This window comes from Sphaerodactylus townsendi, linkage group LG10, assembly GCF_021028975.2.
Source record: "Sphaerodactylus townsendi isolate TG3544 linkage group LG10, MPM_Stown_v2.3, whole genome shotgun sequence".
Taxonomy (NCBI): Eukaryota; Metazoa; Chordata; class Lepidosauria; order Squamata; family Sphaerodactylidae; genus Sphaerodactylus; species Sphaerodactylus townsendi.
This window is the reverse complement of record NC_059434.1, coordinates 61,509,013-61,536,870: the sequence shown is the minus strand read 5'-3', so window position 1 is coordinate 61,536,870 and position 27,858 is coordinate 61,509,013. Positions and strand designations below refer to the sequence as shown.

At 40.8% G+C, this 27,858-nt stretch overlaps 2 protein-coding genes and 1 long non-coding RNA gene across 3 annotated transcripts; 2 read left to right on the top strand and 1 right to left on the bottom strand.

Moving 5' to 3' along the window:
- Positions 1-1,728: 1,728 nt before the first annotated feature.
- Positions 1,729-17,438, top strand: CFI (complement factor I). Its single transcript, XM_048509862.1, has 12 exons — positions 1,729-2,115; positions 2,342-2,639; positions 3,782-3,926; positions 6,114-6,283; positions 7,371-7,481; positions 9,758-9,874; positions 10,647-10,685; positions 11,197-11,300; positions 12,650-12,756; positions 13,693-13,970; positions 16,029-16,130; positions 16,937-17,438. Exons 1-12 carry the CDS (start codon positions 2,053-2,055, stop codon positions 17,152-17,154), a joined length of 1,752 nt encoding a protein of 583 aa, XP_048365819.1. The 5' UTR covers positions 1,729-2,052; the 3' UTR covers positions 17,155-17,438.
- Positions 13,656-19,258, bottom strand: LOC125440191. The gene is made up of 2 exons (XR_007245652.1): positions 19,122-19,258; positions 13,656-14,343 (listed from the first exon to the last, which is right to left on the bottom strand). It is a non-coding gene; the product is annotated as an uncharacterized LOC125440191 (long non-coding RNA).
- On the top strand, positions 19,253-27,218 carry PLA2G12A (phospholipase A2 group XIIA). Its single transcript, XM_048509863.1, has 4 exons — positions 19,253-19,714; positions 22,094-22,170; positions 24,606-24,771; positions 25,561-27,218. The coding sequence occupies exons 1-4, from the start codon at positions 19,504-19,506 to the stop codon at positions 25,677-25,679; spliced, it is 573 nt and encodes a 190-aa protein (XP_048365820.1). The 5' UTR covers positions 19,253-19,503; the 3' UTR covers positions 25,680-27,218.
- Positions 27,219-27,858: the final 640 nt, after the last annotated feature.

The window sequence follows — 27,858 nt, the reverse complement described above, 5'->3', positions numbered from 1 at the left end:
CATTGATTACGCTATTGGTCAGCTAACCCTGACATTGACCATGTGAGACAAGTCACATAGACAGAAGTTATAAAGTAAAGTATGTTTCTTTGTCTCACACAACTCTCTAGCACGATGTCACACTGTTGAGATCAACACAAGAGGTGAATCTCTGCCTTGCTAGGTAAGCACTGTTGGATCTTTACCTGTAGTTCTTGAAAATTGTAGGACACTTTTGTCCTCTAGTATGATTTATCTATAGAGAAAAAAGGTGATGATTCGAGATTAGAACTGGATATTCATATTGCATTCTACTCACCTGCTGGATTCATGACTTCTACTTTGGAAGTTGCGGGTTTTGGTCCTTCCCTATCAGTGTCATGTGACTATGAAGAAACAGATTATGTTGTGGGAGTTGGTTACTAATACAAGAACATACTCACCTGTTGGACTTCTGACAACAGTTTATGTTGTTTTATTCTTGAGTCCTCCATGGAAAAAAAATTAATGGTTTTAGGATATAACAGACTACCCTACAAGTGCAGTTGGATATCAAGACCATGCATTTACCTGTTGGACTTCTAACTGTATCTCATAAACTTCAAAAAATATGTATCTATGTATTTATTTATTTGAGCTAGCTGATTAGATGACATTATTTAGTTATTATTCATTTGTATTGAATCACTTATCTATCCTGTTGGGGACTGGTGTCATATTTGTTTCTATATTAAAATATGTTGATTTAAAATTTCGGAAAAATCACGTTTTTTCCTTTGTGCCAATCATGCAGTTTTTGATCAGATAGATTGTTCTTGTTGTTGCCAGTGTTTTGTTCTGATCTTTTCCTTTTTTTTTTTTTGATTGAACAAATCCAGTTCAGGTAAGAGTCCACCGCTTATGTGGAGGAGTGAGGAACAAAACTCGCCTCTCCGGATTAGAGAACTCTTAACCAGTACACTATGCTGGTTTTCTTTCGGAACTCTCTCAGCCCCACCTACCTCACAGGGTGGCCAAATTGCCTACTTATATGTGCATTTTAAAATACATACTTTAGTGGCATCTTTGTCAGCTGCAACTATTTGATAGGTTGGTATAGTGCCACCCCAGCGGCTTTAATGCCCACATAATACCCAACACTCCCCTGTTGAAAATTATGGAAGCAACCTGAGGTAGCCAGCTTGCAACTGGAGAAGTTCCTGGAGATTTGGGGGTAATCCCCGGGGAGGATGCAGAGTAGAGATGTGATGGTATAGAATAGAGTCCACCATCCATGTCCCTCCTGAAGGCTGGCATCCCTAAGTATGCCCACTTGTAAGTAACAGTGAGATCCTGAAGAAAGTTACTTCAGCCTAAGCCCATTCATTTCAATTCACTTGGACCAGAGTGGCTCGGTTTGGTATTGCGCTGTAAGTCTTATGATATTCTGTGGGGTTTACTCCCAAGAAAGTGTTCTTAGGAATACAGCCTGAAGTTTCCATAGGTCAGAATAATAACATTCAAACATATTGAGATTTTAGGAATGTGTATGTGTGGTTATTATTTGTTGGTTTTTCAGTACTATTATAATGTACTAGATTTTCTTTTATGGATTTAGTTAAAACTCTTCCAGGAAATGGGCAGCCCCAGAACTAAGCACAACACACAATGCTTTTTTTATCTACTTGCCAGGAAATTGAGCAACTGACCAAACAGACATTGAAATTTGAGTGTCCTGGTGTGAAATAGGCAAGGCCGGGGACAGTCTCTTTTGTGCACAGCAACTGGTCCAAAGAAGTATCTATGTGAACTAGCTACAATGTGAAAGTTTTAAAGGAAGGGAAAGGTATGAAAGTTGGGCAAAGAGTGCTGCATTTTTGTTGAGATCTTCTCATACCTTTTCTGCAGTAACTAGGCAAAATTGAGAAATAGTCTTTTCAGAGTTCAAAATGATCAGTCCACAAGGAGGTACCTTTCAAAACAATTTTTAAATATTTGCTAGTGGTTAAAAATTAAACACATCGAGAACTGAGAGGCTGGGGAAAATTGCAAAGGAAAAAAATCTTCTAAAAAGGCAAGAAGATACTCCTCATAATGAGACTATTATCAGTCCTTGTGTTCATTTTATACTTATTGCTCTGCACTTATACAGCAAAGGTAAGAATTTATTTTAGTTAAAATTGTTAATGTCACCAAGAAACATGTTGTATATTTTATTCATTAATTGCTGGGAACTGTAAGAAAAACCTACTTGGTTTATGTTATATGCTATTTTCAGTATTATCCTATGTATCATGACACCCTTCTGAGACCACTGATTTCTAACGACTTGGACAGGGGCAACTCTGATTGTACTGCTAGAAGCTTAAATTTTTTTCCCCAGGGAATATCTAGGAGCAGAAACAAACCAATCCAACAAACTCCACGGAAAAACTATTTGATAGAAGAATGTCTAAACAACAGCTATACTATTAATTCTTGCAACAAAGTTTTTTGCCAGCCTTGGCAAAGATGTATGGGTGGTACCTGTTCTTGCAAGTTACCCTATCAATGCCCAAAGAATGGCACATCTGTTTGTTCTATGGAGGGAAAGACATTTCGAACCTACTGTCAACTGAAGAGCTATGAGTGTCAACGTCACAACAGCAAATTTAGGAGCAGAGGAAACTGTGAACTTCAAGGTATGAACACTGAATTCCCCCCCCCCCCCCAATCATGACAAGGAACAAGCTGTAAGGATAAGAAGCTCAGACATGCTGGCTGTAATTGTTCTACTGGTTATTCTGTTATGTCTGCAGAATATGACTGTGGAAATCTTAGAATATAGTAAAAAAATATGTGTTTGTTTGGGGTGCTGTGTGGTTTCCGGGCTGTATGGCCATGTTCTAGCAGCATTCTCTCCTGACGTTTCACCTGCATCTGTGGTTGGCATCTTCAGAGGATCATGAAGGATCCTCTGAAGATGCCAGCCACAGATGCAGGCAAAATGTCAGGAGAGAACGCTGCTAGAACACGACCATACAGCCCAGAAACCATGCAGCACCCTAGTGATTCCGGCCATGAAAGCCTTCAACATTACATATGTGTTTGTTTCTTTGCAAGACTTAAGTCTTTGACTAACTGAAAACTTAAGTCGTTGACTAACTGAAAACTTAATTTCTTTTTTAAAATGATAAATCAGTTTGCAGTTGTTTTAGTTTATTCAGTGGGCAGTGGCAAATTAAATGTAACTTCGTTCAATTAAATGCATCATGTTATGACTATTTAGTCTATATTGGTTCTGTAAGTTCCGAGAACTATGTACACAATCTACATTGTATTATTTTGTTTGCATTTATGTAAACAAATGTTATGATTTTTTTTAGCTGAAGGCTACAATGAAATCAAGACTGAATTTAAATGACTTATGTTTGTTTGTTTATTATTTTATTTACTATACCGTCCACCCCCGGAGGGCTCTGGGCAATGTACAAAAGACAGAACAACTAAAAATCATAGCAATTAAAACAGTAAAATTGATTTAAAATACAAACAACAAAAAAACAGCAAAAGCAAAAAACCTAGCATTGGATGGCAACCCGGAAAGTCTCGAACCCCCGGGGAACCAGGTACAGCAGATAACGGCCAATTAAGATGATATATATATATGGGGGGGGCGGGGGGGGCGGGGTTGGCATGGGAGACAATATACTTCAAGGGATTTTTTTTTTTGCCACATGAGAAATATTACATTCTGGGAAGTTCAGAAATAAGTTTTATGGATGTTGCCATGTTTTGTAACTAAGTAGAAAAAAGTGTTAGCAGATTTTATTTTGCTTTCTAGATGATTTTGAAGTTTCCTTGAAGCCAGAAAATGTATCGGAGAGATTCATTCAAGTTCAAATGAATTCCAATAAGATGTTTATTTGTGGGCATCAATGGAGTATGAATGAAGCAAATGTAATCTGCAGACACCTTCATTTCCCAGAGTAAGATTAAGCAAGATTAAGAAACCTTTCACACAGATAAATATAATGTTTGGAGAAGGTGCCACTGTTCAGCAATGAGCCAACATTTGTAAAGGTCTCTGTAACAGAACTGTGGCAGATTAGAAGGGTGAGACTATAGTTCGGTGGTGAATGTAGGGTTGGATCCAACCAGCTTTTAAACTCCGTCCCTCTTTGGTCAAATTCCCACTGGAAAATTTTACGCAAATCAAAACCAGTTCATTGTGAAACTGCACCTCTTCATCGGAGTTTCTACCTCCCCACTGCATCGTGCACACAGCAGACACACCCGGTTCCAGAACTCTTAGCAATCCCCACTACCAGGCAATCTCGTTTCGCCGGTCTCCCCTGATTGGCTGGCGTGCCTTGATGGGGCGGGACCTTTTTCCTTGCAGAAACTTACCTTGTTGGGGCAGGACCACAAAAAAACCCTAACATTTTGAAGTTTAGCGTTTCACTGTGTGAACAGTTAGCCGTTTAACTGTGTGAACATTTAAAGATTCAACAGTTATACGTTTGACCGGTTAATGTCCTTCCGCATCCCCTACTGCTCTCGCTCGCTGATTGCAAAAGCAAAAACGAAACCCAGGAAAGGCTGGCTGCACGCACATCGCTTCAGTGCCGGCAGAGCGCTGACTGGTTGCCCAATTTTTGCGTAACGCTCTGCGGCAGGAAACAAGTCAGGGTTTCAACCCTTGTCCCTCCCCTCAGATCAGCTCTGAACCGTGTCAATGGGGTCTATGCCACTTGCAACCAGGTCCTGCCGGGACGCGGGAGAACGGGGAGAACAAGCGCCAGAAACGGAATCTGCCGCACAAGCAATGGGGAGGTCGTCCCTGAAACCTGGCTAAGAAGGCAGTGGGGATTCAACCCATATCTCAGCCCCCATCTCACATCACTTTTGTCTATATGGGTCACATGATCCCCAGAATAACATTTTTGATGGCAAAAGGGGGACCCGCCTCTTGTTTTCACCAGTGGAAAAGTTGGTTGGTCCAATTCATAGTCTCTGCTTGTGAAAGATGCCAGGTTCAATCCCCAGAACCACCAATTCAAGCATTTCAAGTTGCATGTTGGAGGAAGAGATAGTTTCCTAGAAACTCCGAAGGTTACTGAAGGTCAGAATAGACGGTACTGGTAGGAATTGACTAATGGTGTGATTCAATATGAGTCACCATCTTATATTTGTAGATTGAAATTGTGCTGTACATTTGTCAATGGTCCTCCAGAGTAACGCTGACCACTGTGTGAGATGGAATCAGTGGTGGGATTCAGCAGGCCAGGTTCGCACCACTTCGGCAGAACCGGTTGTTAAAATGGTGCTTGTAAACAACCAGTTGCTAAATTATTTGAATCCCACCACTGGGCAGAATGCTGGATTGGATGGACCACAGGTCTGAACAGCAGGGCTCTTCTTATGTGAATGTGGGTAGATTTCAGCACAGTATAACTTGATATTTTAAATTTTATATACATTTTTAAATTAAAATAACATTTTATAAAATGAAAAATCTGCACCAAATAAGCTTGAAGTATCTATTTATATAATGAATAAATGTCTGAAATGTGAACAAAAGTTTCCAACTCTTTTTATGTATAAATGCTTGGCAAAAACTCAAGTTTGATCTCTCTTAAATATACAACACACAAACTTGAAATTATATACAGTCATACTAAAGAATCCAAAGCAAAAGGTGTTAAAAGTACCCATGCCAATCAGAGAAGCACATTGCAGAAAGCTGGTTCCGAAACAGCACTTTTGAGTGTGTTTCTGGAACAAACAGAATTTAAAACCACATTTGATCAGCAAAGGGAGGATAGAATCAGGCCCAACTGACATGTTTCACAAAGTCTGGCCTTATCTGAAGGCAGATAGCCTGTAATAATTGCCTGTTATTTGGCGTTGTATTCTGTAACTCAAAGTAGTGGAGCACCTTTAAGAGGGCTCAGATTACTAGCAACCAGGAAGGCTGATCTGCATAGACACCTGTGATCACTAGAGATAGCCTTCTCTGAGCCAAATAGCTTTACAAGTTGGACTGAAATTACCTCCTCCCTCCCCAAATCCCATCCACCACCCCCTTTCTCCTTGTATTTTGAGGATATTAAAATCTGAACTAAATAACACCTATGGGGCTCGGCATATTATTTTTTTTTTGCGTTTTGCAGAGGGGCTGACCGCATCAAGTTGGATCACCCAGAGGATACCTGGAATTCATCAGAATGCCTGAAGGTCACTTGCAGAGGCACAGAGACCAGCCTAGCAGAATGCTCTTTAGTTAGAACCAGTAGGGGTCGCAAGAAGCTTGCTAAAGTGGCATGCCACACAACACACCAAGGTGGGTAAAATACATTTTCCAGAGGGGAAAGCTGAGTGTCTGATTGTTTTGCACTGCATGTTTCGCCTTAACAACGTTGTGAAATTATGAGCCAATGGTATAAGCCTTACAAAGGTTCAGCGTGGTGTAGTGGTTAAGAGCAGGTGGATTCTAATCTGGAGAACCAGGTTTGATTCCCCACTCTTCCACCTGAGTGGCAGAGGCTTATCTGGTGAACCAGGTGTGTTTCCTCACGCCTACATTCCTGCTGGTGACCTTGGGCTAATCACAGTTCTTGGGCACTTTCTCAGTCCCACCTACCTCACAAGTCGTCTTCGTCTTCTAATATTAGTTTTTATTACCCTAGCTGTAATAGCCCCAACTTGCCTGATCTCATCTGGGCTTGGAAGCTAAGAAGGATTGGTACTGGGATGGGCAAGGAGAACTATGCTGTTATCCCTATGCTTGTGTATTTTTGCTGTTAGGCATGCAGATTCTCTCCCCTCCATCCATGACAGCTTACACATGGACTTTATCTGTATTTTGACCTTGGAGGCTCTGCACAGCCTGAGAATATTTCTAGAGATCTCATTTCACTGCGGTGCTGAGGGAGGGGCTAGAGGAGGAAAATAATATTAACCAAAGTTTGTGTAGTGTAACTTAGTCCCAGCAAGACTTGCTTTTATCCTGTTTGCACTGTCTCTTCAATAAACCAGTTTCTGAATCCAAGAGTCTGGTTGTTGCAGGAAGGACAGATCCTGATAATCATGGGTTCAAGTCCTACTGAGAAGGTTGTTGTCCAAAAAAAAGGCTAAGCTCACCTTTTGGCCATCAGTGGGCTGAGCTGCAGCAAAGCAGAAGAGAGTCAAGCTCTCCAAACACCCACAGGAACACCCAACTAGGAACACTAGAAAAAACCCATTTTGTAGGCATCAGGAATCCCCTGGCCACCTTGGTGTCAACACCAGCTGTATATACCAGGGCCACCAGAATGGAGTGATGCCCTGTTGTTACTGCTGTCCATTCATTCTAGAAAGTGGTCTTCTTAAGAAGTTTGTCCTTCAGCAATTTTTCCTCAAAATTAATTGTTTCTCATCTAATTTGACAGAATGTTCTTCCCGTGAATTCCGCTGCGTCAACAGAAAATGCATCCCTTCAGATAACACATGTGATGGGGTCAATGACTGTGGAGACCTAAGTGATGAATTATGCTGCAAAGGTATGCTGCTGCTGCTGACTTGAGCACCTTCTTTCCCACAATTAATCAGTTATATAGAAGCGTATCTGTGAGAGATGCTATGCTTACGGCTGGCAAACAAATGTCACACAAAGTCAATTTAAATCTATCTTAAGAATTTCTCTTGTAAGACATATTCAAACAAACCAGGTTTTAATTGACATGTTGAATTAAAGGACTACATTTTAGTCTGACAGCTTGCAGGTTCCTATTGGCAGTGATCGTGTCATTCATTTCATGTACTCATGTTCAAATGGACATTCAGCAACGTAAGAGCTACTTTTCTGAAAGTGTATCCTACAGGTGACTGTGGATTGCATCACACTGGCACAATCAGCACACAAACACAAATCCCCTGTGGGACACCAGTTCTGCAGCAAAAAATCCAAGAACTGTGCCTTACCTGACATGACTTTGGACAGTCTGTAGCCATGTGGTATCCACTCACGGATAAGAATCTCTCATGTGTTGTCAGAAGATTGATGGTCACCTCTCTTAGAGAGGCCCCCTGCTGGAAATTGTCAGCTTTTCCCTAATCTTTTCACGGAGGTTAAACGAGGCAGTGGTATGCCTGCTCTTGAAGAAGCTACCATTAGATCCTAATGATACGGCCCAGTCTCTAATTTATCATCTCTGGGTAAGGTAGTTGAGTGGGCAGTTGCAGAACAGCTGCAAGTATTTCTGGAGGAAGCATCAGTTCTGGATCCTTTTCAGTCTGGCTTACAGCCTGGCCATGGGACAGAGATTGTTCTGGTCGCCATCACAGATGAGCTCTGAAAGCTGAGGCAAGTCAGTGCTGCTGGTGTTATTAGATCTCACCACAGCATTTGACATGGTTGGCTACAATCTATTGGCCCAATGCCTCGCTAATGCTGGGATCTAGGGAACAGCCTTAAAATGACTGCCCTTGTTTCTGCAGGACCAGGGACAGCAGGTGACACATGAGGTGGGGGGGGGCAGTCTCAGAGGCAGCCACAAGAGACTATCCACTCCCCAGTGTTGTTTAACACCTACATGCAGCCCCTAGCGCAGCTTCTTTGGAGCTTTGGGCTGAGTTGTCACCAATATGCTGATGACACTCTGAATGTCTTGGTACAATGTCTGGAAGCTCTGGCTGGTTGGTTGGAGAAAAGAGCAGTCTGAGATTAAATCCATCGAGAACTTGTGGCTGGATGAGAATGGTTTGGTAGAGGGTTTCCAGCACCAAGATTTGGATATGCAGTGTTACATCCAGCAGCATCTGTTAAAAGCCTAGGGGTAATCTTGGAGTCCTCCCTTTCTGTAGAGGTTCAAATCACTAATATGGTGAGGATCACCTTTTACCATCTCCAACAAACTAGGCAGGTGGCTCCCTACTTGTTCTGTGTCAACTTAGCCACAGTGATTCCATGCAATGGTCACCTCCAGGCTAGATTACTGTAACTTCCTCTACACAGGCCTGTCCTTGAGACTGACTCGGAAACTAGCACTGGTTTAGAATGCAGTTGCCAGATTCCTCACAGGAGCATTGATGAGAGAGCATATACCTGTGCTTCGACAGCTGCGCTGGTTGCCAATGGAATTCTGAATCATGTTCAAGGTTTTAGTTAAAGCCCTTCATAATCATTCACCTGTTGATTCTGAAAAATCAATATTTTCCATATTGATAACACTGTCATGTGTTTTAATAGATAGGTGTAGTGTGTATTAGCAAGAGTTTTTTGATGTCTGTGCACCATCCTAAGCCCAGCTTTGGTAGGGGAAGGTGGGATATAAATTTAATAAAATAAAGAAATAATAATAATAATAAAATTGCTGAGTGAACAAAACTTGTTTTCTGCCTCGTGCTCCTCCTTTATATCAAGCAAACAATCCTGAACCAGGGCTAACACCAGAATAACAACACGGAGGAAGTAATTTCCATTGTTCCACAAAACTAATCGTGGGTGCGTGCACACACCCATGTACAAATAGAAGAGTTGGTATTCCACTGATAATGTGTAAATTTTCAAAATTGCTTGGTTCCATTGCATAGTTTGTCCACTTGAATCTGGCTGTATTATGCTGGGTGACCTCAGGCCAGTCACAGTTCTCTCAGAACTCTCTCAGCCCACACAGAAACAGGCATTGGCAAACCACCTCTGAATGTTCCTTGCCTTGAAAATCCTACACCATAAGTCAGCTGTGATTTGACAGCACTTTCCATCATAACTGCTATATTATGTACCCAGGCGTCTTTGACTATGTTAATGATGATCCCTTGAATCTCTTTTCAACAGAATGTAGAGGTGAAAGCTTCCACTGTTCCTCACAAGTGTGTATTCCAAACAAATATCTCTGTAACGACGAAATAGACTGCTTAACAGGAGAAGACGAAGCTTACCAACTGTGTAAAGGTAGGCTCCTTCATTATCTATGGATTGACACCCCTTCACCCTTTACTTAACAAATTCAGAATGCTACCTACGCTAGCATTGTAATAATAAGTGATTCCATCACATAATTCAAAGTCAAGAGCCATGTAGATATTTTACTCAGACAAACCAAAATAATACATATGTAAGCATTTAAGTTTTCCGGAACTTTTCATCATGATGAATGTTTCTAAAAGAGTTACAACAGTTACCAGGGGGCATCAGTATCCTATGAGCAAGTAGCAGAAAAATGGAAGCCATCCAATTGAAATCAGTTGAAACCACTACAGTGTGGATCAAATGTCTCTCTAATGCAAAACAGATCACAAGACTCCTTTAGAAGGACAAGAGGAAAGAGAAAATTTGTTGTCCTTATATTGACATGTTTGGGACTGACTAAATTTTTAAAACCCATTTTAGTTGTTCCATGTTTTAAGTTGTTCTATGGTCTGGTTAAATTTTTCATGCCTCTTAAAAATATGTTTTATATTTTTATTATATTTTATTCTGTAAGCAAAGTGGACTATAAATAACATAAATAAAATTTAAAAATAAGGAACAATGCCACCTCCAGTTACCAACTGCATGTCATAAACAGTGCAAAACAAAGTTGCAAAAGTAGAAAAGAATGCTATAAGATAATATATACAATAAACAGTAGAATAGGCTACAAATCTTTCTTTTATTTTAAAAAGCCCTGCTTTTTTACTGATAAGAATTTAAATGAGCTGAATACACGTATTTTTAACTACAGAAAGAAGAGAAGAAACTGAGGAGGAATCCATGGATGCAGGTAACCTAAAAGCTCTTATCATAAGATTCCTGGTCCAATCTCACAATTTGTCCCAACTGCTTTAAGAAAGACTAACAGCCCAGTTCTGTGCATTTTTAGTCAAAGGTGTATTCAGTCGGGTTAACTTCTAAGGGCCCCGATTTTGGGGAGGGGGGAATCTCTAAGTATGTATCTACCTGTTTGTGTCTAAAATGGGGGGGGGGCTGTTTTTTTGTTATTTTAATGGAACCCATGGGCAAAGGGAGCTCAAGGCCCTCAAACAAAAATGCTGAAACCAATAAAGGGTTACAGTGGTCTGTTGCAGCTGGATTTTACTGTGCAGAATAGCAAAATCCACTTGCAAACAACTGTGAAAGTGGATTGAAAGTGTATTATTCTGTATGAGCGGAAGGGGCCTTAGTAATGCTTATAGCTGATAACAATTAAATAACTAGAGCATCACAGAAATCAAATCACAATGTTATGATTTTTGTAAATATAATTATGACTACGCTTATCTGTTTTATTAAAGAAAGAAGAAAGATCAAAACGTTTCTGCCCCAATTACATTGTGGTATTCCAAACCGCACTATTACTCGTCGGAAGCGAATCATTGGTGGATATTCAGCAGGAAGGGTGAAGTTAACAGTACTTAATTTGTATAGTGGTGGGAGACATGTTTCAGAAATACCTTTTAGCCTGTAGTGATATAGGAGTTGCTTCAACGGTTGTAACAACCTAGGACAAAACTTTGAATACAACAAATATTAGGAAAGAAGGAGTTAATTTTTAATACACTGCTTTCAATTGTTCTGTATTGTTCTTGCTTCTCACTCCCTTGCTCAAAAGCGACAAATCCTGTACAGATAGACAGCTACCAAAGTTACTGTACAGAATGGAACCTGGCTTAAAAGGGTCTTTGCTATTCAGGGAGCAGGTGACTGACTGAATTCTTTATTTTCATATACTTGGAAAGAAAAGAACAAAGCAAAAGGCCATTTTAAGCCAGGTTTCATTCTTTTAAGCCAGGTTTCATTGTCCTTTCTCCACTCCACAATCTATCAACTCTACAATTGTACAATTAGGCAAAATGTTGGACATCTGGGATCCAGAGGTGTAGGTACAATGGGGACATCCGGGACGGCTCACCCACCATTGCAGTCACGTGTTGGGGCAGGGACGTGTCGGGGGCGTATTGGGGTGTGTTGGAGCAGGACATGTCGAGGTGGAAGGGGGCACGCGGGCAGTTCATGCTCCGGGCACAGTTCCCCCTCCCTTCATCACTGCTGTGATCAGATATCCTATCTTTAAAAATTGTATTCCATCATAGGGGATGAAGATGTAATCAGACGGAGCTGAATTAACGACTGCCCCCCCCCCCATTCCCATTTTCCTAATGTAAATATCTCGCCCTTTCTGTACAGGACAAATAAAATATCTTGAGGACAAGAAAAGAAGTGTACATGTTGTGTTAACACCCACAGAGTGCAGAACTTTGCACCTAAAAAGAGGGAAGTATTTAACAGTCCTGAGATCTGGGGATTACATGAAAGGTTCTACTCTACCTCACCAAAAGGTTCTATACTCTGCCTCACCTCTGTTGGGTAGGCACAAGGACCCAAATGGAGCATTCTAAAACAAAGACAGTCCAGCATGTGGCAAATTAAGTTACATTTTTTTCTTTTGGTGAGACAGAGTCTAGTTATGCACAGGTACATGAAACAGCCTTCCACTGGATCAGTCTCTTGGTCAGTCAGAATCAATACTGTCTACTTAGATTGGCAGTGGCTCCCCAAGGTCTCATGTAGGGGGCTATGCAGATCATCTACTGATGGATTCTTTTCACTGGAGACTCTGGCGATTGAACCTCAGACCTTCTCTATGTCAAGCAGATACTCCACCACTGAGACACAAGGGAGGTCTTTTTAAAAGTATAATCTGTGCACTGCAAGAGGTATGACCTGACCTGTCCCATTTTTGTGCAGGATGAATTTCCTTGGCAGGTGGCAATTAGAGGTACTGAGGCACAAGTTAACTGTGGTGGGATTTATATTGGGGGATGTTGGATTCTCACTGCTGCACACTGTGTTAGGTAAGTGACTTTGGGAGTTCTCAGGTACCAAATTGGTTCTGCCTAGATCAGGGGTAGGGAACCTGCGGCTCTCCAGATGTTCAGGAACTACAATTCCCATCAGCCCCTACCATCATGGCCAATTGGCCATGCTGATAGAGGCTGATGGGAATTGTAGTTCCTGAACATCTGGAGAGCCGCAGGTTCCCTACCCCTGGCCTAGATTATAGAACGACCTTGACTTGTAGCACAGGATTGAACAAAGTTATATTTTAGTAGTTTGTGTCTGTTCTGTATTGCTTTGGTGTACACGGCTTTCCCAAAATAATGCTTGGAGTTGTAGTATGGGGCGGTAACTGAGACTTAGAAATGCTTCACCAACACAGAACTACCATTTCCAGAGTTCTCTGGGAAGAGGGAATTACTGTAACACTGTTGGTGGCTATGTTGCATGTGTAATGGGGTCGTGCTACATCACATGAAAGTGCCTGAAAACCTAGATAATACAGTTATCAAAGATGAATGGGAAAGAAGTAAAGAATCATGAAATGATCGGGGAGCCAATAATGTCTCTCAGTCTTTGAAATATGGTTTGGAATGACTTGAGAAGAACAATACTCTGGAACTCTACCATCTCTGTGTGGAGGAATACTTTGATTGAAAGCATCCCCTCTTTAAAATCTGTCGCATGTGCACTAACTGTGTTAAGACACCAGTTGGATGTTCGGAATTCTTTTTTAGCTTCCTTCTGATCAAAGCTAATCTGGCTTCAAATATTTTCATTGTGACTCAACTGCAGTTCGAAATAAGACTTTCCCATCATTGCAGAAACCACAAAGGCTAGTACTTTTAAAAAAAGAATAATCATTTATGTAACCCCTTTGACCGATTAATTCATTAACTGGAAATCTGCCACAAGCCAAGGTTTACATTTTTATTTGTACTTTTTTTTTTCAGACAAAGCTATGTTCATGCCTATAGAATATGGACTGGAATGTTAAATACAATACTTAAGAATTCCGGGATGGAAACCTTTACATTAAGAAGAGTGATAATCCATGAGAACTATAATTCTAAAACATATGAAAACGACATTGCATTGCTGGAAATGAAAAGCAGGGATTCAGGGCAGCCATGTTCTCCACCTAACACGATGGCAGCATGCGTCCCTTGGTCACCTTATATGTTCACTTCAGGTCACCGGTGCAAAGTGTCTGGTTGGGGACGGGCAGAAGGTAATTAGAATTTTACAATTTAGTTACGGAATTATGACTTCTTTCATCACAGGTAGTCCATAAGCTTTCCAAGCTACCATTGACTAATCTCCAGATTACAGAGATGAGTTTCCTGGAGCAAATGGCAGCTTCAGAGAGTTGACTCTACAATATCACATCCCTGTATGTGCTCCTTCCCCTCCTCAAACTCTGTCCACCACAGGCAAAGCTCCTGGAATTTCTCAACTTGCATTATCATGGCTTCCTTCATTATCATGGCTGTGCCCACTTGCACACATACTTAATCACTACTGCATGATGACAGACATGCCTGAGAACAAGAATGCGGTTTCAGCTCCAAATCACCCTGGATTCTCTTCCGCCCGCTTCATTCCTGCAAAAACACATGAAGAGATGAGGATCAAGTCCGGATTGTCTCTTCCTTTTTGCCCTGCTTTTCCCACTCCAGACGGGAATCCCTTTTTTTGCCCACCTTGAAATGCCTAGCCGATCAAACGTTTGTTTGATACTTTTAATTTTTAAGCCTTTTAAACTGCTATTTCGAAACCCTTCAGCATATGTTGGGAGAGAGAAGAATTGGGTTTGCGACTAAAACGCCTCCTCCTGGCCAATCGCTGTTGTATCTTCCTCTGCCTCATGCTTGATGCCAGGGCTGGCTGATCCATCATGTGTGAGTTTGGTTTGTGCCAACAAACAGAAGAATAGGTTCTGCCTCATTTTAAGCTTATGCACTTGGCCCACTGTGCCATATGCGCTGATTGTGGAAACCAAAAATTTTGTATTTACTCTGCCTTCCATACTGCTCTCAGCTGTCAGCTGCTACCCCACACTGGTTGATGTCTGTGGCTCAATGAACATGAACATGTGGCTCAATGAACATGAGGCCACAAAGGGATGATTTCCTCATTCAGAGGTACTCATGGAGCCAGGAGAACTTCCACACAACCATGTTTGCCCATTCATGCGCATGTGCCCTCTTGACCAACGGTGGCCTCATTACCATTTTCTTTAAATGGATAGTAGGTATATTACTATACTGTTAGGACATTGGAGTTATATTCCTACTTCCAACTTAAAAAGGAGGGGGAGAACAGCATTGGGGATGGGAAAACAAAATGGCAGGGAAGTGGAGAGGAAATTGCACTGAGTGAGGGTAGGGAGGTGCAGAAATCCACATCTTCCCAACACTACAGATTCCAAACTTACTTACAGTATGATCTTCCGGGGGGGGGGGGGGGGGGGGGGGCAAAGGAGAGAAATGTGACAAAGCCAGAGAAAACCTGGAAGATGGATCTCACAACATTATTTTGAATAAGTTCTCTGCCCACCCCCATTCCAGTTTGGAGATAACACAAGCAAAATTTCCACATGAAAGAAACTGGGATAGGGACTGACTGGGACAGTGAGTGACTGACCTAATTCAAAGTGAAACAATTGTTCTGTCAGCCTGAGGATGTAGCTCTTTTGGTGGGCCCTGAAACATTCCTGCTTTATCAGCACTTGGTGATCTGTGGAACAGTCTTTTCCCTTCCCAACGGTGTTTCATCAGGGCAGAAGCACAAAGGTTTATGGTTTTAATCAAATCTCAATCCCTAGCTCACCTTGTAATTCCCAAACTACCAGTCTGTTTCTGGATGCAATTCAAAGGACAGGTTTCGATCTATAAAACCCTATATAGTCAGGAAAACATGAAGAACCACCCATTCCCATACAAGTCTACCCAACCATTAAGGTTTTTATCTCTGGGTGCACCCAACCTCAGCAGTGAGATGGGAAACTACCAGGAACAGGACCTCTTCTGTGGTGGTACCTTATTGGGAAACTCTCTGTAGGTGTCTCACTGATGCTTAAGCTAATAACTCTTAGGCACCAATTTGGACATTGGTGTAATTTCCCTAAGCTTTCATTGGTCTTTACTGCTTTAATCTTGCTAAGGGTTTTAATTTGTTGTTACAGCATTTTTTAGTATTTCATAGTTTGTTTTTGTTTATCCACAACTTGTTTTTATTAAATTGTGAACAATTTCTAAACTTTTTTGCTCTACATTTCCTACTTTAGATTATGAAAGACAATTTACACTTAAGTGGGGCTATGTTAATCTAATGTCAAACTGTTCTGAAATCTACAAGGAACGTTATTTTAAAGGCATGGAATGTGCAGGTGAGTGCAACTCATTTAATGTTGGTACCTACTCTGACACCTACCCATGAGCCAGGATGATTCAAGCAGATTTGTTTTGATCGTTTAGATTCAGCTGTGCATTGCAGAGGGCCCTTGGGGTCTCTTCCAACTCTTTATGATTCTAAGAAGATACATAAATGGACTTAGCACATTGGGGCTCCTGTGGTCTTAGCGGGAGTACAACAAATTTGACAATACAAGGGGTGACCATGGACTTTTTCTTGCATTTTTGCTTGTTCAAGAGCTTTAGCACAAGTATGTGGGAAGGAGGTAGGATTAACCCCTGGTTATGAAAGTCTTGGGAGATTTGGGACTGGAGTCATATGGGGGGGGGGGTTGAGGAAGGGAGGGTATAATGCTATGGACCCCACCTTCCAAAGAAGCCACTTTTAAAAGGGGAACCAGGGTTACCAACCTCCAGGTAGGGACTGCAGATCACCTGGAATTACAACTGATCTCCAGGTGACAGGAATCAGTACTTGTGCACTCTCCCTTGTCTTCCTTCACACATGAAGCTTGAATCAAAGCTTCCAAGGCCAAGCTCCAATTTGCCGTGACATCCAAGATCAGGTATCTTGGCCAATGGAATTATGATAGCTCTGGACAAGGTGAAATCATTAACCTTGCCTATTGCCTCTCATGAACAAGTTTAGTTGTAACACCTGAATGCGCCCAATATAAAGCTTTATACCAGTTTGAGAATAAAACTGTACCCAGCTTACATTGAGAAAAAAATGGAAGTGTCTTTGTTCCAACTGATGTGCCTAATTACTTTTCTCCCACAGGTACATATGATGGTTCTGTAGATTCCTGTAGAGGTGACTCGGGAGGACCTTTGGTTTGTTTTGACTCTAATAACGTGGCTTACGTTTGGGGCATTGTGAGCTGGGGTGAAAACTGTGGTGAAGAGGGACATCCTGGCGTTTACACAAAGGTGGCTGATTATTTTGAATGGATTAGCCGTTATACTGGAAAGGCTACAATTTCCCGATTTAATGTGTGACTTTTGGAATTTAAATATTTCCTCATTCTCTGTTGCAATAATGAAAAGTCAGCTACAGAAGTCTGGGCGCAAAAAAAATCAGCTCAAGTTAAGCATGCTTCAGTTTTTTCCCCATAAATCAATGGGCACAAAAGTGATGCACCTCTGACTGGGTCATGCCCTGGCCACTTAGCAGTGATGACTCTGAAATTTGTATTATTTTTTAAAAGTCTGTTAATCTTCTATAAATAATTGTTGCTTTTCTACTTGTCTTGCATGTTACAATAAAAGTGATTCAATGAAAATGAAGACTGAAAGTGGGCACTGTGTTTAGATTTTCAAAGACAACTACAATGTTGATGAGATGGCATACATTGAGTACATCATAAAAGGACAGCGTAAAGTGAATATTTAGGTTCCATACAACACAATCCTAGAATTTCACTAATATCTGATTTTTCACCAATTATTTCAGAGGCTTCCTGGACTAACAGTGCAATCCTAGACATTTATAACCTTTTAAGTCCATTGAAGCTGATAGGTTTAGAAAACTATCAGAATGCTTTATTCTGAGCAAACAAAGATTACAGAATGTCCAGTGACATATCATGGACAGCTTGTATCTGGCCTACCTGTACATTATCCTTTCTTCAGGGATGCCCCTGGGTCAGGAGAAAATATTTTTTGGAGTTCTGCACTACTCATGCAAGCACATTTTGATGAGGAGGACCATGAAATGGGAAAGATAAGCTTAGATATTCCACTGTGTTGTTTGCTTTGACTGAAATGGCCCATGGACTTTCTGTTTACCCAGGTGAAAACAGAGAATGTAGCTCATCAGTGCGCATGGTGCACAATCAGGGTAAATGGCAGCCCCGTGAGAAGATTTCAGATTGGGAAAATGGTGTGGAAGGAGGCCTAAGTCCTGTCTGCCATAGTTCTGACCTAAATTTGGCCCACAGACACCTGGGAAATATGAAACTCCACAACATATCTCTTAACTAAACCCAGGGATGTCCCCAGCGAGAATATAATGCAAGGTAGGCCCTGGGTCATGGGTGACAAGCATGAGGCTATGGGTGTCCCTAGTCACAGGCACTTGGATTTTTTAGCAGCAAGATGACATAAAGTAGGTTACATTACTGCCTGCCTCTCTGTATTGGCTGCTGCTTATTTTTCAGCTTGGAAGATCAGAGTCATTTTTTGTGATGCACATTAGAACAGCCCAAGCTCATCCTCTGGGTGGGACATGTGGCACACATCTGTGGATGATAACATAACTAAAGCAAGGAAGAAGATGATGCATTGTGTGAAAATATTGAGAAAGTTGAAGAAAGATGGAACAGTGTGCAAGAATAAGGAGCAGCAGGGACTGGTTGCAAACATCAGGTTCTGGGAGTCAGTGTGGAAGCACAAGTAGGACTTGGAGAACTAGACCAAACATGCCAGGACAAAAGACACTAAGTTTGGTACACATTTAACTTCTGAGAAAACATTTAAACTTAGCAAGAGTTTGCCACAGCCAATCACCTACCTCTGAGGTACAGCCACAGAAAGTGGCACAAATTAGAATCTCCTGTTGGATCAAATCTATGAAGAAGCTAAACAAGCAGAAGGCTGAAAAACACTAATAAATACTACTAGTTTGAGAGTCCCTATCTCTGAAGTCAAATGAGCCTATGTCCATGGTGGCGAACCTATGGCACTCCAGATGTTCATAAACTACAATTCCCATCAGCCCCTGCCAGCAAATGTAAAACACAAATGTGTACTCTCTAAAGCAAAAAACTGTTTATATGCAGAAGAGACTGGCGAAATCTTGACATTTTCCTGTTTCTCACTGTAGAAACCCCGAAGTAATTAAAGAAAGTCACACAAATATTTCACTTCCCGCTAACCATATTAACTTCCTCTCATTTTCACCAACTTATATTACAAATTCACAATTCTATAACCTTTAAAGTATATATATAATTATATACACGCACTTCATCCTAATGCTAAAGATTCGCTGATAGGCGCAGACGTTCTTTTTCTCCCGGAACTGTAGTGGCGCGGCACTTCCTGGTTCGGTGCGCTCTTTTACGTTCCCTTCGGCGGCGTCCCCACCTCCTCGGGACTGGCGCCGCCCCTTTGCTCCCTTGCGGCCAAAAGGCCCTGAAATGCAGCCTTGAGGCGGGGCTGCCTGGAGCTGACGGTGCGGAGAAGGTTTGCAGGAGTTTTCCGGCCTGAAGGCTGCACGCCAGCGAGAAGCACCGCCAGCCCGGCAAGGCGTGCGCGGCATGGAGCGCCTGGCCGGAGACTGACTCGATCGCGCCTGCAAAGGGTTTGGAGCGCCCCTGCCCCGGCGCACCCGATCCTGGAGCCACCATGGCCATAAGCCGGGCTCTGCTACCGTTTCTCATGACTTGTGGCTTGCTAGGGGTGCAGCCGAACCACTGCCTGGAGCCCCAAACCCCGGATTGGAGAATGACCCTGAAGACCATCCGGAACGGGGTCCACAGGATAGACACTTATCTGAACGCTGCGCTGGATCTCCTGGGCGGAGAGGATGGACTCTGCCTGTATAAATGCAGCGATGGTAATAAGGATGTGTTATAGTAAACGGGTGTATGGGGAGGTACGTCCTTGCCGTAATTCTAGGAAAAGTTTCATTCCTTCTTGCAGTCTCCTTCAAGACTGACAGTGTTTAAAGGTTGCGGGTTGAGATGCAAATTTTGTGGTTTCGGAATGGCTCCCTGAGTATAAGGTTAGGGTGACCATAGGTTAGTTGTGTTTTGGGCAGCTGGACCATAAAAACGTATGCTTTTGAACGTTTTGCTGTGACCTACAGTTTGTGACGCCAGATAACAATAGAAGTTCTTTCAGAATGTTGATTCATTATGATTTGCATTGTGGATCTTGGGTTCCTGACTGCGTGATTGACCTGCGTAGCTATTGTTTTAGCTGTTACCTGTTTTATCCTATTCCAAAAGTTCTTAGTTCTTAAACCGGAGCAAGTGTTATCAGATGTACAGTGGTTTGCAAGAGTGCCAAGGATTTTGTTACGGAAACCCCAGAGTGATTACGAATGTGCTGTATGATTAGGAACCAGTTTTGTTGATCTGTAGATTAGAATATTTGGAAATCATTGTGAAAGGTGATCCATTCTTCCTTCATCAGGCACCAAAGGTTAGGTTAACCCATTGGATCTCCACTCTTAACTCTTTGCACTGTTTAATTCTCGAAATTTCAAAATCTTTTTCTGCTCAAAAAGTCGAAGAGATGGTTAACTTTTCAAATGGTGAGCATCTTTCACAAAAAAATTATTTTATACTGATAACTTTTTTCGTAAATAGTCAGATAATGTTCACCTCCATGATTCCAGTAATATTTGCAATAACCCTAAAAGGAAGGCCAGTAATACCACCCACGTCAGCTTTACTTATTTGCAGGATGAAAAGGATTTGTTTGCCTATGACTGTAGTCCTGTGCACAGTTTGGAATGAGTGGTACTAATTTCTGAATAAACAAGGATATCACCAAGCTGAAAGATTATCCTGTGATTACTTTCTAGCTCATAATTAGCCACACATGTTAGCCACACTGACTTAAAAAATGAGAGTCGTTTACATCATGAGGTGAGAAAATAAACTACCCAACTGTCCCAGTCTTGTGTCAGGGGGATTGTATCTAGGTGATTGAGATGCATTCCTACCTCATTGTAACTGCTCAACGCTGCAAATCAAATGCTGCTAAAAGATATATGTAAAAAACCTGTTATATGTTACCACTGCCATTTGGGGCATTCTTTCCTTGATCTTTACTTTATGGCTTCGCACCCTTTGTAGATAATTAGGCTTTCCCCTGACACCCTGATTCCATAAGAAACAGAGTTGCATCCATTATCTTGTAGGGGCAGGAAGCCAAGTGGTTTTCTTTTACTATGTGCTGCCTTAGCTCTAGGGACTGTTTTTCACAATTTCTTGGGAATTCAGGAGGGTGGACTTGCAGGAGATAAAGGGGGTGGAAAAAGCCAGGTTTGTCAAAACTGACTTTGCCAAGCTTTGGTGCTGAAGCTATTTTATGGTTTGCATTCTTCTTACAGCCCTGAGAGAAAGCTTAAACAGAATATAAATGCATTTTTAATAGCAGTGATGTAGTGCAACATCAGAATCCACTGTAAAGTAGTTAATTCAGCACTGATTGACTGGCCACTTCAGTCCAGGTTGAGCTTTTGCAATTTGTCGTTGCCAAGAAGAAAGCAGTGATAATTATGATCCCATAAGCTCTTGGACTGTACAAAATGCAGCTGCTTTTTACAGGTGGTTTACCCAACAGTTTATATCCAGGCAAACAGAAACAGGTACTCACTTCAGTTTGCCTTCACACAGTTTCCCCTTGCAGCTGCTACTCAATTTGGGGTGGCAAGGTAGCATCAAACTAAGGCTGGTGAAGCATTGTTAAGTAGTTGCTTCTTCAGTAGACCACTAATGTGAAATCTTATTAGGCATTTTTCTATATATTTTGCTATATAAGGTTTCTGTATTGGAAGATAAAACAGGACTCTTGTGGCAACTTCATGACTTAACGTTTTTATTCTAGCATAAACCAAGCATTTAAATTCCAAAACTGGTGCCCTTTCAACCATCTTAATAAACACATACAGATCACTTAATATTCTTATGGACTAAGGGTTATTAAAAGATGCATGGGACTCCAGATAATGTTGATGGAACTGTTCTTTAATTTGTCATCCCTAAGCATGTGAAAACTTTGCATACCTATACTTTTGCTGAATAATATTCTACTAAAGCCACCAAATGTAGTCATGTCCACAGTGACCCATTAACAAAGTGAGATTTAATTCTGAGTAAAGTCTTGCTGCATACAAATTTACATCTGTACCATGCGTCATTGTGAACTTTAAAAAAATATGTCTTATAAGGGAAAACTATAAGAAACTCTTCATCTTTTACAGGATATAAGCCTTTACCTCGCTATGGCTATAAACCTTCACCACCCAACGGATGCGGTTCTCCCCTCTTTGGTGTTCATGTAAGTATCCTTTTCTTTATGTGTGCACTGATATTCATATAAAATTAATATAGGTGTTGAAAGGTGTTAAATTTAAATATGTTCAGGATAAACTTGATAAATATTCATATTTGCCCCAGGGAATATTTTACATTATCTGAAAGAAAATCACTGCATATCCAGACAGGAAGCTTATTTGGGAAGTTTGGGGAGGGAGGTTTCTCTTTTAGCTTATTTATCCTCTTAGCATAAATGTTATGAATATGATAATAAACACTCAGGTTTAGAAAAAATAATGTTGTATTTATTAGCTTCCCAGTAATTGAAGTTAGAACATCTCTTGGATTCCTGTTAGCTATCTTCACATCCTCAGAACTGTATCTTCACATCCTCAGCCTGAAAGTCATACTCATCAAAGCCTTACAATATGAGATATATAATCCATAATAATCATACAGTTTGGGCAGTGAGAAAAAAAATATGGGAGAACCTTTAATGAAAGAAGCAAATGTGTGAGAAATCTCCCAAATTAATACTGTAAAATGGGTCGAAGAACCAAATGCTCCACCCAGCAGATGTCTACCATTTTTTGATTCAACAAACTCACCAGATTTTTGTGGGGTGGGGTAAGACAGTAATAGCCTCTTTGGCTTGCTTCTGAAAGCTGTGCCTAGGGATGTGAACATGCCCACCATCTTGAAAATCCTCACAATCTACATCACTATCCTGTGTTTGCTATCTCACCCGCACCCATTCTGCCAACCTAAGCGTTTCTCCACACATTCCATCCTTGGCTGTGGATTACAAAATGATCGACTTTTTGACACATTTCTTGTATATTAGAATGAAAAGGGCAAGAGGGTGGGCCATACAGTAGCAGTCATCAGCAGCCGCCTAGGAAAGGTCAAAATAATTTAGGGTGTGGCGGGAATGGCACAATCTGTGCTGAGAATCCCAAAGGGCCTAATAAATGCACGTCACAGACATTATAACAACAGCTTCTTAAAGTGGACCAATGTTGTTATCTTTAAGCAGCATTGTGTAGTGGTTAAAAGCAGGTGGATTCTAATCTAGAGAACTGGGTTTGATTCCCCACTCCTCCACCTGAGTGGCAGAGGCTTATCTGGTGAACCAGATGTGTTTCCGCACTCCTACATTCCTGCTGGGTGACCTTGGGCTAGTCACAGTTCTTCGAAACTCTCTCAGCGCCCCCTACCTCACAAGGTTTCAGTGGCGGGGAGAGGAAGGGAAAGGAGCTTGTAGGCCACATTGAGTCTCTTTACAGGGGAGAAAGGTAGGATATAAATCCAAAATCATCATCTTCTTCTTCTTATGTTGTCGATGTAAGATTGAAGCAGATAGAGACTGGTTTGCTTGAGGTTGCCAAGAGAGTTGGCAGCTGAGATGAGATTTCAGTCTGTAACCTAGTGGCAAATTCTACCCATAACCCATCAGCCTCTGACTACAATTCTAGTCAAACAAAAAAACAACAAAAAACCCCCAATTCCCTTGATATTGGATGCTTCTTGACACTATTAGACCTATGCTAATACATATGAACATAGAAAGCTGCCTTATACTGAGTCTGACCCTTGGACCACCTTGGTTAATATTGTCTACATAGATTGGCAGCTGCTTTCCAGAGTCTCAGGCAGAAGACTTTCACTTCACCCATCACCTGATCCTTTTAGCTGGAGATGCCAGGAATTGAACCTGGAACCTTTTGCGTGCCAAATATACCACTGAGCCAAGCCCTTCCTTACTAGCCTAGAGTCTGTTCTTATTCTCAGTGTTCTCTGACACTTTCACATGACACTAGTTTCTCCCATCCCCTCCCCAACCTGTGAGTAAGAGGCCCCTTCCGCACATGCAGAATAATGCACTTTCAATCCACTGTCAGAATTTGTGTGCAAGTGGATTTTGCTATTCCACATCTGCAAAGTGCATTGAAAGTGACTTTGAAGTGAATTATTCTGCTTATGCAGAAGGGGCCAGAATGATTCTGCCTTGGCCCAGTGGTGTGATTCAGCAGGTTCGCACCATTTCGGCAGAAGTGTTAAAATGGTGCTTGTGAACAACCAGTTGTTAAATTATTTGAATCCCACCACCAGAACCGATTGTTAAATTATTTGACGTTCTTGGGCAGGCTACTATACAATTGGATTCCACTGATGGCTGGAGAGGAGACCCTTTCCGATTTCCACCTAACACTTGAACAACATCATATAACTGTTCAGTTCCATAGTCAAGTTCTTGTTTGAGTCCCAGCCTATTTTGTTAGCTCTGTCATGCCTCTGCAGAGCATAATCCTGCATCTTTTTTTACTTCCCTTCAATAAACACTTCAGAGCAATTCTTCCTCTGTGTGCTGGTAGTCTGTTGATTTTAGAACTAGAAGAGTGGTAGGTCTGGTCAGCATTCCCAGGAACTGCAAACTTTGTTGTCTTTGCCTTTTAGTTTGACATCGGCATTCCTTCAATGACAAAATGCTGTAATCAACATGACAGATGTTATGACACCTGTGGGAACCAGAAAAATGACTGTGATGAGCAATTTCAATACTGCCTGTCTAAGATATGCCGAAACGTACAAAAGACATTAGGAATACCTGAGAGTGTAAAAGGTAAGCCAAATATTTATAGATCTTGAATAACTATTGATGTGTGGACTCGTTTTTGTTGGAAACTTGAATAGGGAGGCACAAATTAATGTAGTCTAAGAACTGACCTCTCTTCCTCTGTGATCAAGGCATGAGACATATATGTTCAACTAATAGTGGATCATAACCCAAATGAGACATATATGTTCAACTAATAGTGGATCATAACCCAAATCTTATTTTAAACATAAGATTTTAAACATAAGATTGGATGTTTAACCATGATTTTAAACATAAGATTGGATGTTTAACTATGATTAACTACAATTATTATTTTCTGTTAATTAGCACATATTTTCCAACTCTGCTATTTTGACAAAATTGTAGAATTAGTCTATGAATGTGCATTTCTTTCCCTTCTAAAAAAATTGTTCATTAGAAGGAAAGGTAAGAAAGACTTCAATCCTGTTTTCTAAAACTGTTGGTCCTTGGCATCTCTAAAATCTAACTTTGACTAAAAGCTCTTTGCAATGGTAGATATAGTAACAGCAATAATGGTGAAGCATTTAAATCTTGAGGATTTCAGACTGCAAATACATTAACAAATTTACCATTATGAATATTTCAAATACTGTTAGCTAACTTGCTTGTCTGTCAAATATAGGCTCTACAAGCTAGAGGAAATTTATATTAAAACTTGACCTTGTGTGTCTGAACTATGTCCAACCTCTGTATCTCACTGTATTATTAACATTATCAGTATAATGTATGAATTGGTTCATTCTTTCTCTTTTTCGCTCTTCCTCTTTGCAGCATGTGAATCTACAGTTCAGCTGTTGTTCGATGCAGTCATACACTTAGGATGCAAACCATACCTCGATAGCCAAAGAGCAGCTTGTATGTGTCGGTATGAAGACAAGAGGGACCTTTAAAGATGCTTACAACTTGTTCGGGATCAACCTTTGTTGCTAGTGTCCTTTTTAGTTTAGTTTTGTTTTTCATTTGTTACAAAGCTGTTGGAAACACGTGAAACAGTGATCTCCCTCAGAAGAGTGTTTTGTTTCGTATAGCACTTCTTGCTTTCATCATCCCTTTTGGATAGATCCTTAATTCTTAAGGATGGTTTGTACATGTTTTCTAAACTGACGCTAATGTTTTCTGAATTGGTTTTGGAGTGATGGTATTACTGTGAATAAGTGCTGCTCTAAACTACTTGAAATATCTTAGTAGTGGTGGAGGAGATGAACACCCACAAAATTGTATTGGGGGGAAATAGTAGGTCAGACTTTGGTTTTGCCAGTGCTTTGTGTCTATTTTTGTGCCTTTTTTTGTTGGCAAGCAAGAAAATCTCAGAAGTTTGTTGTTTCTGCTTGCAATCTTGTGTTTTACATTAGTGTGACAGGCTTCAGTCTAGTTTCAATAGATTCTGTTTAGTTGCTAATATTCCCAGTATGTCTAAAAATGTTCAGTTGGATGTATTACTCCACTGCAAGTTGAGGATATGCATATCCTTGTATGAAGGAGAATCTCTTCTGAAGTGCCTGTACAATTTAAACCAAAAGTTTGAAATATTTTTGAAATATTCAGTAGATTACATGTTGGCTTTCTAGAATGTATCTGCAGTTTCTCAAGACAGCAAAATACAGCTTTCTTTAAACCAAACAGACATTGAATCAAACGTTTTAGACACAAATATAGTTCGTGCAATAGAGGCCTCTTAAGACTATTACAAAAATAGAATCTTATTGGCTAGAATAAACAAAATAGATGTATTTTTTTCAAGTATAAAACATATCGGTCCTTTTTTTAGCCCATGCTCTTAAACACTAAATACAAAAAATAATGAAATGTGCTTCTATCTGTGAATTTCTTGCTCTCTGCATGGGGAAATGGGAATACTTTTGAGTATTGTACTATGTCTTATTTCCACTTGATATTTAAATAATTTTGCTCTGCACTTTTCCATTGACCTTCAAATAGAAATTTATTCGATACATTTCATGTTCTTATCTTCTACATATTAAATAAATTAAGTTATTCCTCAGGAACCATGGAACAATCTAGCTCCAAATTTACTATGTCTAATGCTGCAATTGCATGCAGTTGTAAGCCTTGTACTGAACACAGAATAGTTTTCAGTATACACGCAAAAAATCAGGTTTCACATTCCACTGATCACAATAGGCCTTATAGTTGCAACTTACAACTGGTTTCAGTGGGACTTGGTTGTGGCTTAAATTCAGCTATATTTGGACCAAGAGGAATTGATTTTATGAAAGGTGAATTTTTAACACTGAGCCTAACTGTCCCTCAGGAATCTGAACACACAAACACTACAAGCTGTTAAATGAAATTACTTGAAAAGTGGTCTCCGATATGTCAATGAAGGATGAGGGAATTTTATAAGTGAAAATATATGAAGTAGAACTGTATCAGTTTGGTTTTAGAAAAAAATAAAGAGCTGAAGCTGAGTTGTGTCTTTAATTCTTCGTGTGTGACTAAAACAGCATACTCTGTCAAAGATTTGATAATGAAAACTTAATAACCTTATTTTATAAGCTCTTAATCTGAATGTGTATCTTTGGAAGTAGTCAGATGGTACAGAGTAAAGCACTGAGAAATGAACCTGTTTGGGGACATGAACACTATCTGTGTGCAACAGGAGATTATGCATAATATAATTAAAATATGTGGGCAGTGGTGGGATTCAAATAATTTAACAACTGTTTGTTTACAAGCATTATTTTAACAGCCGGTTCTGCCGAAGTGGTGTGAACCTGCTGAATCCCACCACTGGATGTGGGGCCAGAACATGATTTTGTATTATGCAAACAGAAAGTCAGCATGGTGTAGTGGTTAAGAACGGCAGACCCTAATTTAGAGAACTGTGTTCAATTCTGCACTCCACATGAAGCTTGTTGGGTGGTCTTGGTCCAGTCACAGCTCTCTCAGAATTCTCTCAGCCCACAATGAAGCAGGGAACGCCAAACCACCTCAGAACATTTCTTTCCTTGGAAACCCAGTCAGCTGTGACATGATGCCAAAAACAGACATTGCTTTTGCATGTTCCTTTCTCTTGCTTTGTATACTCAGTTGTGCAAGCTGTTCTTT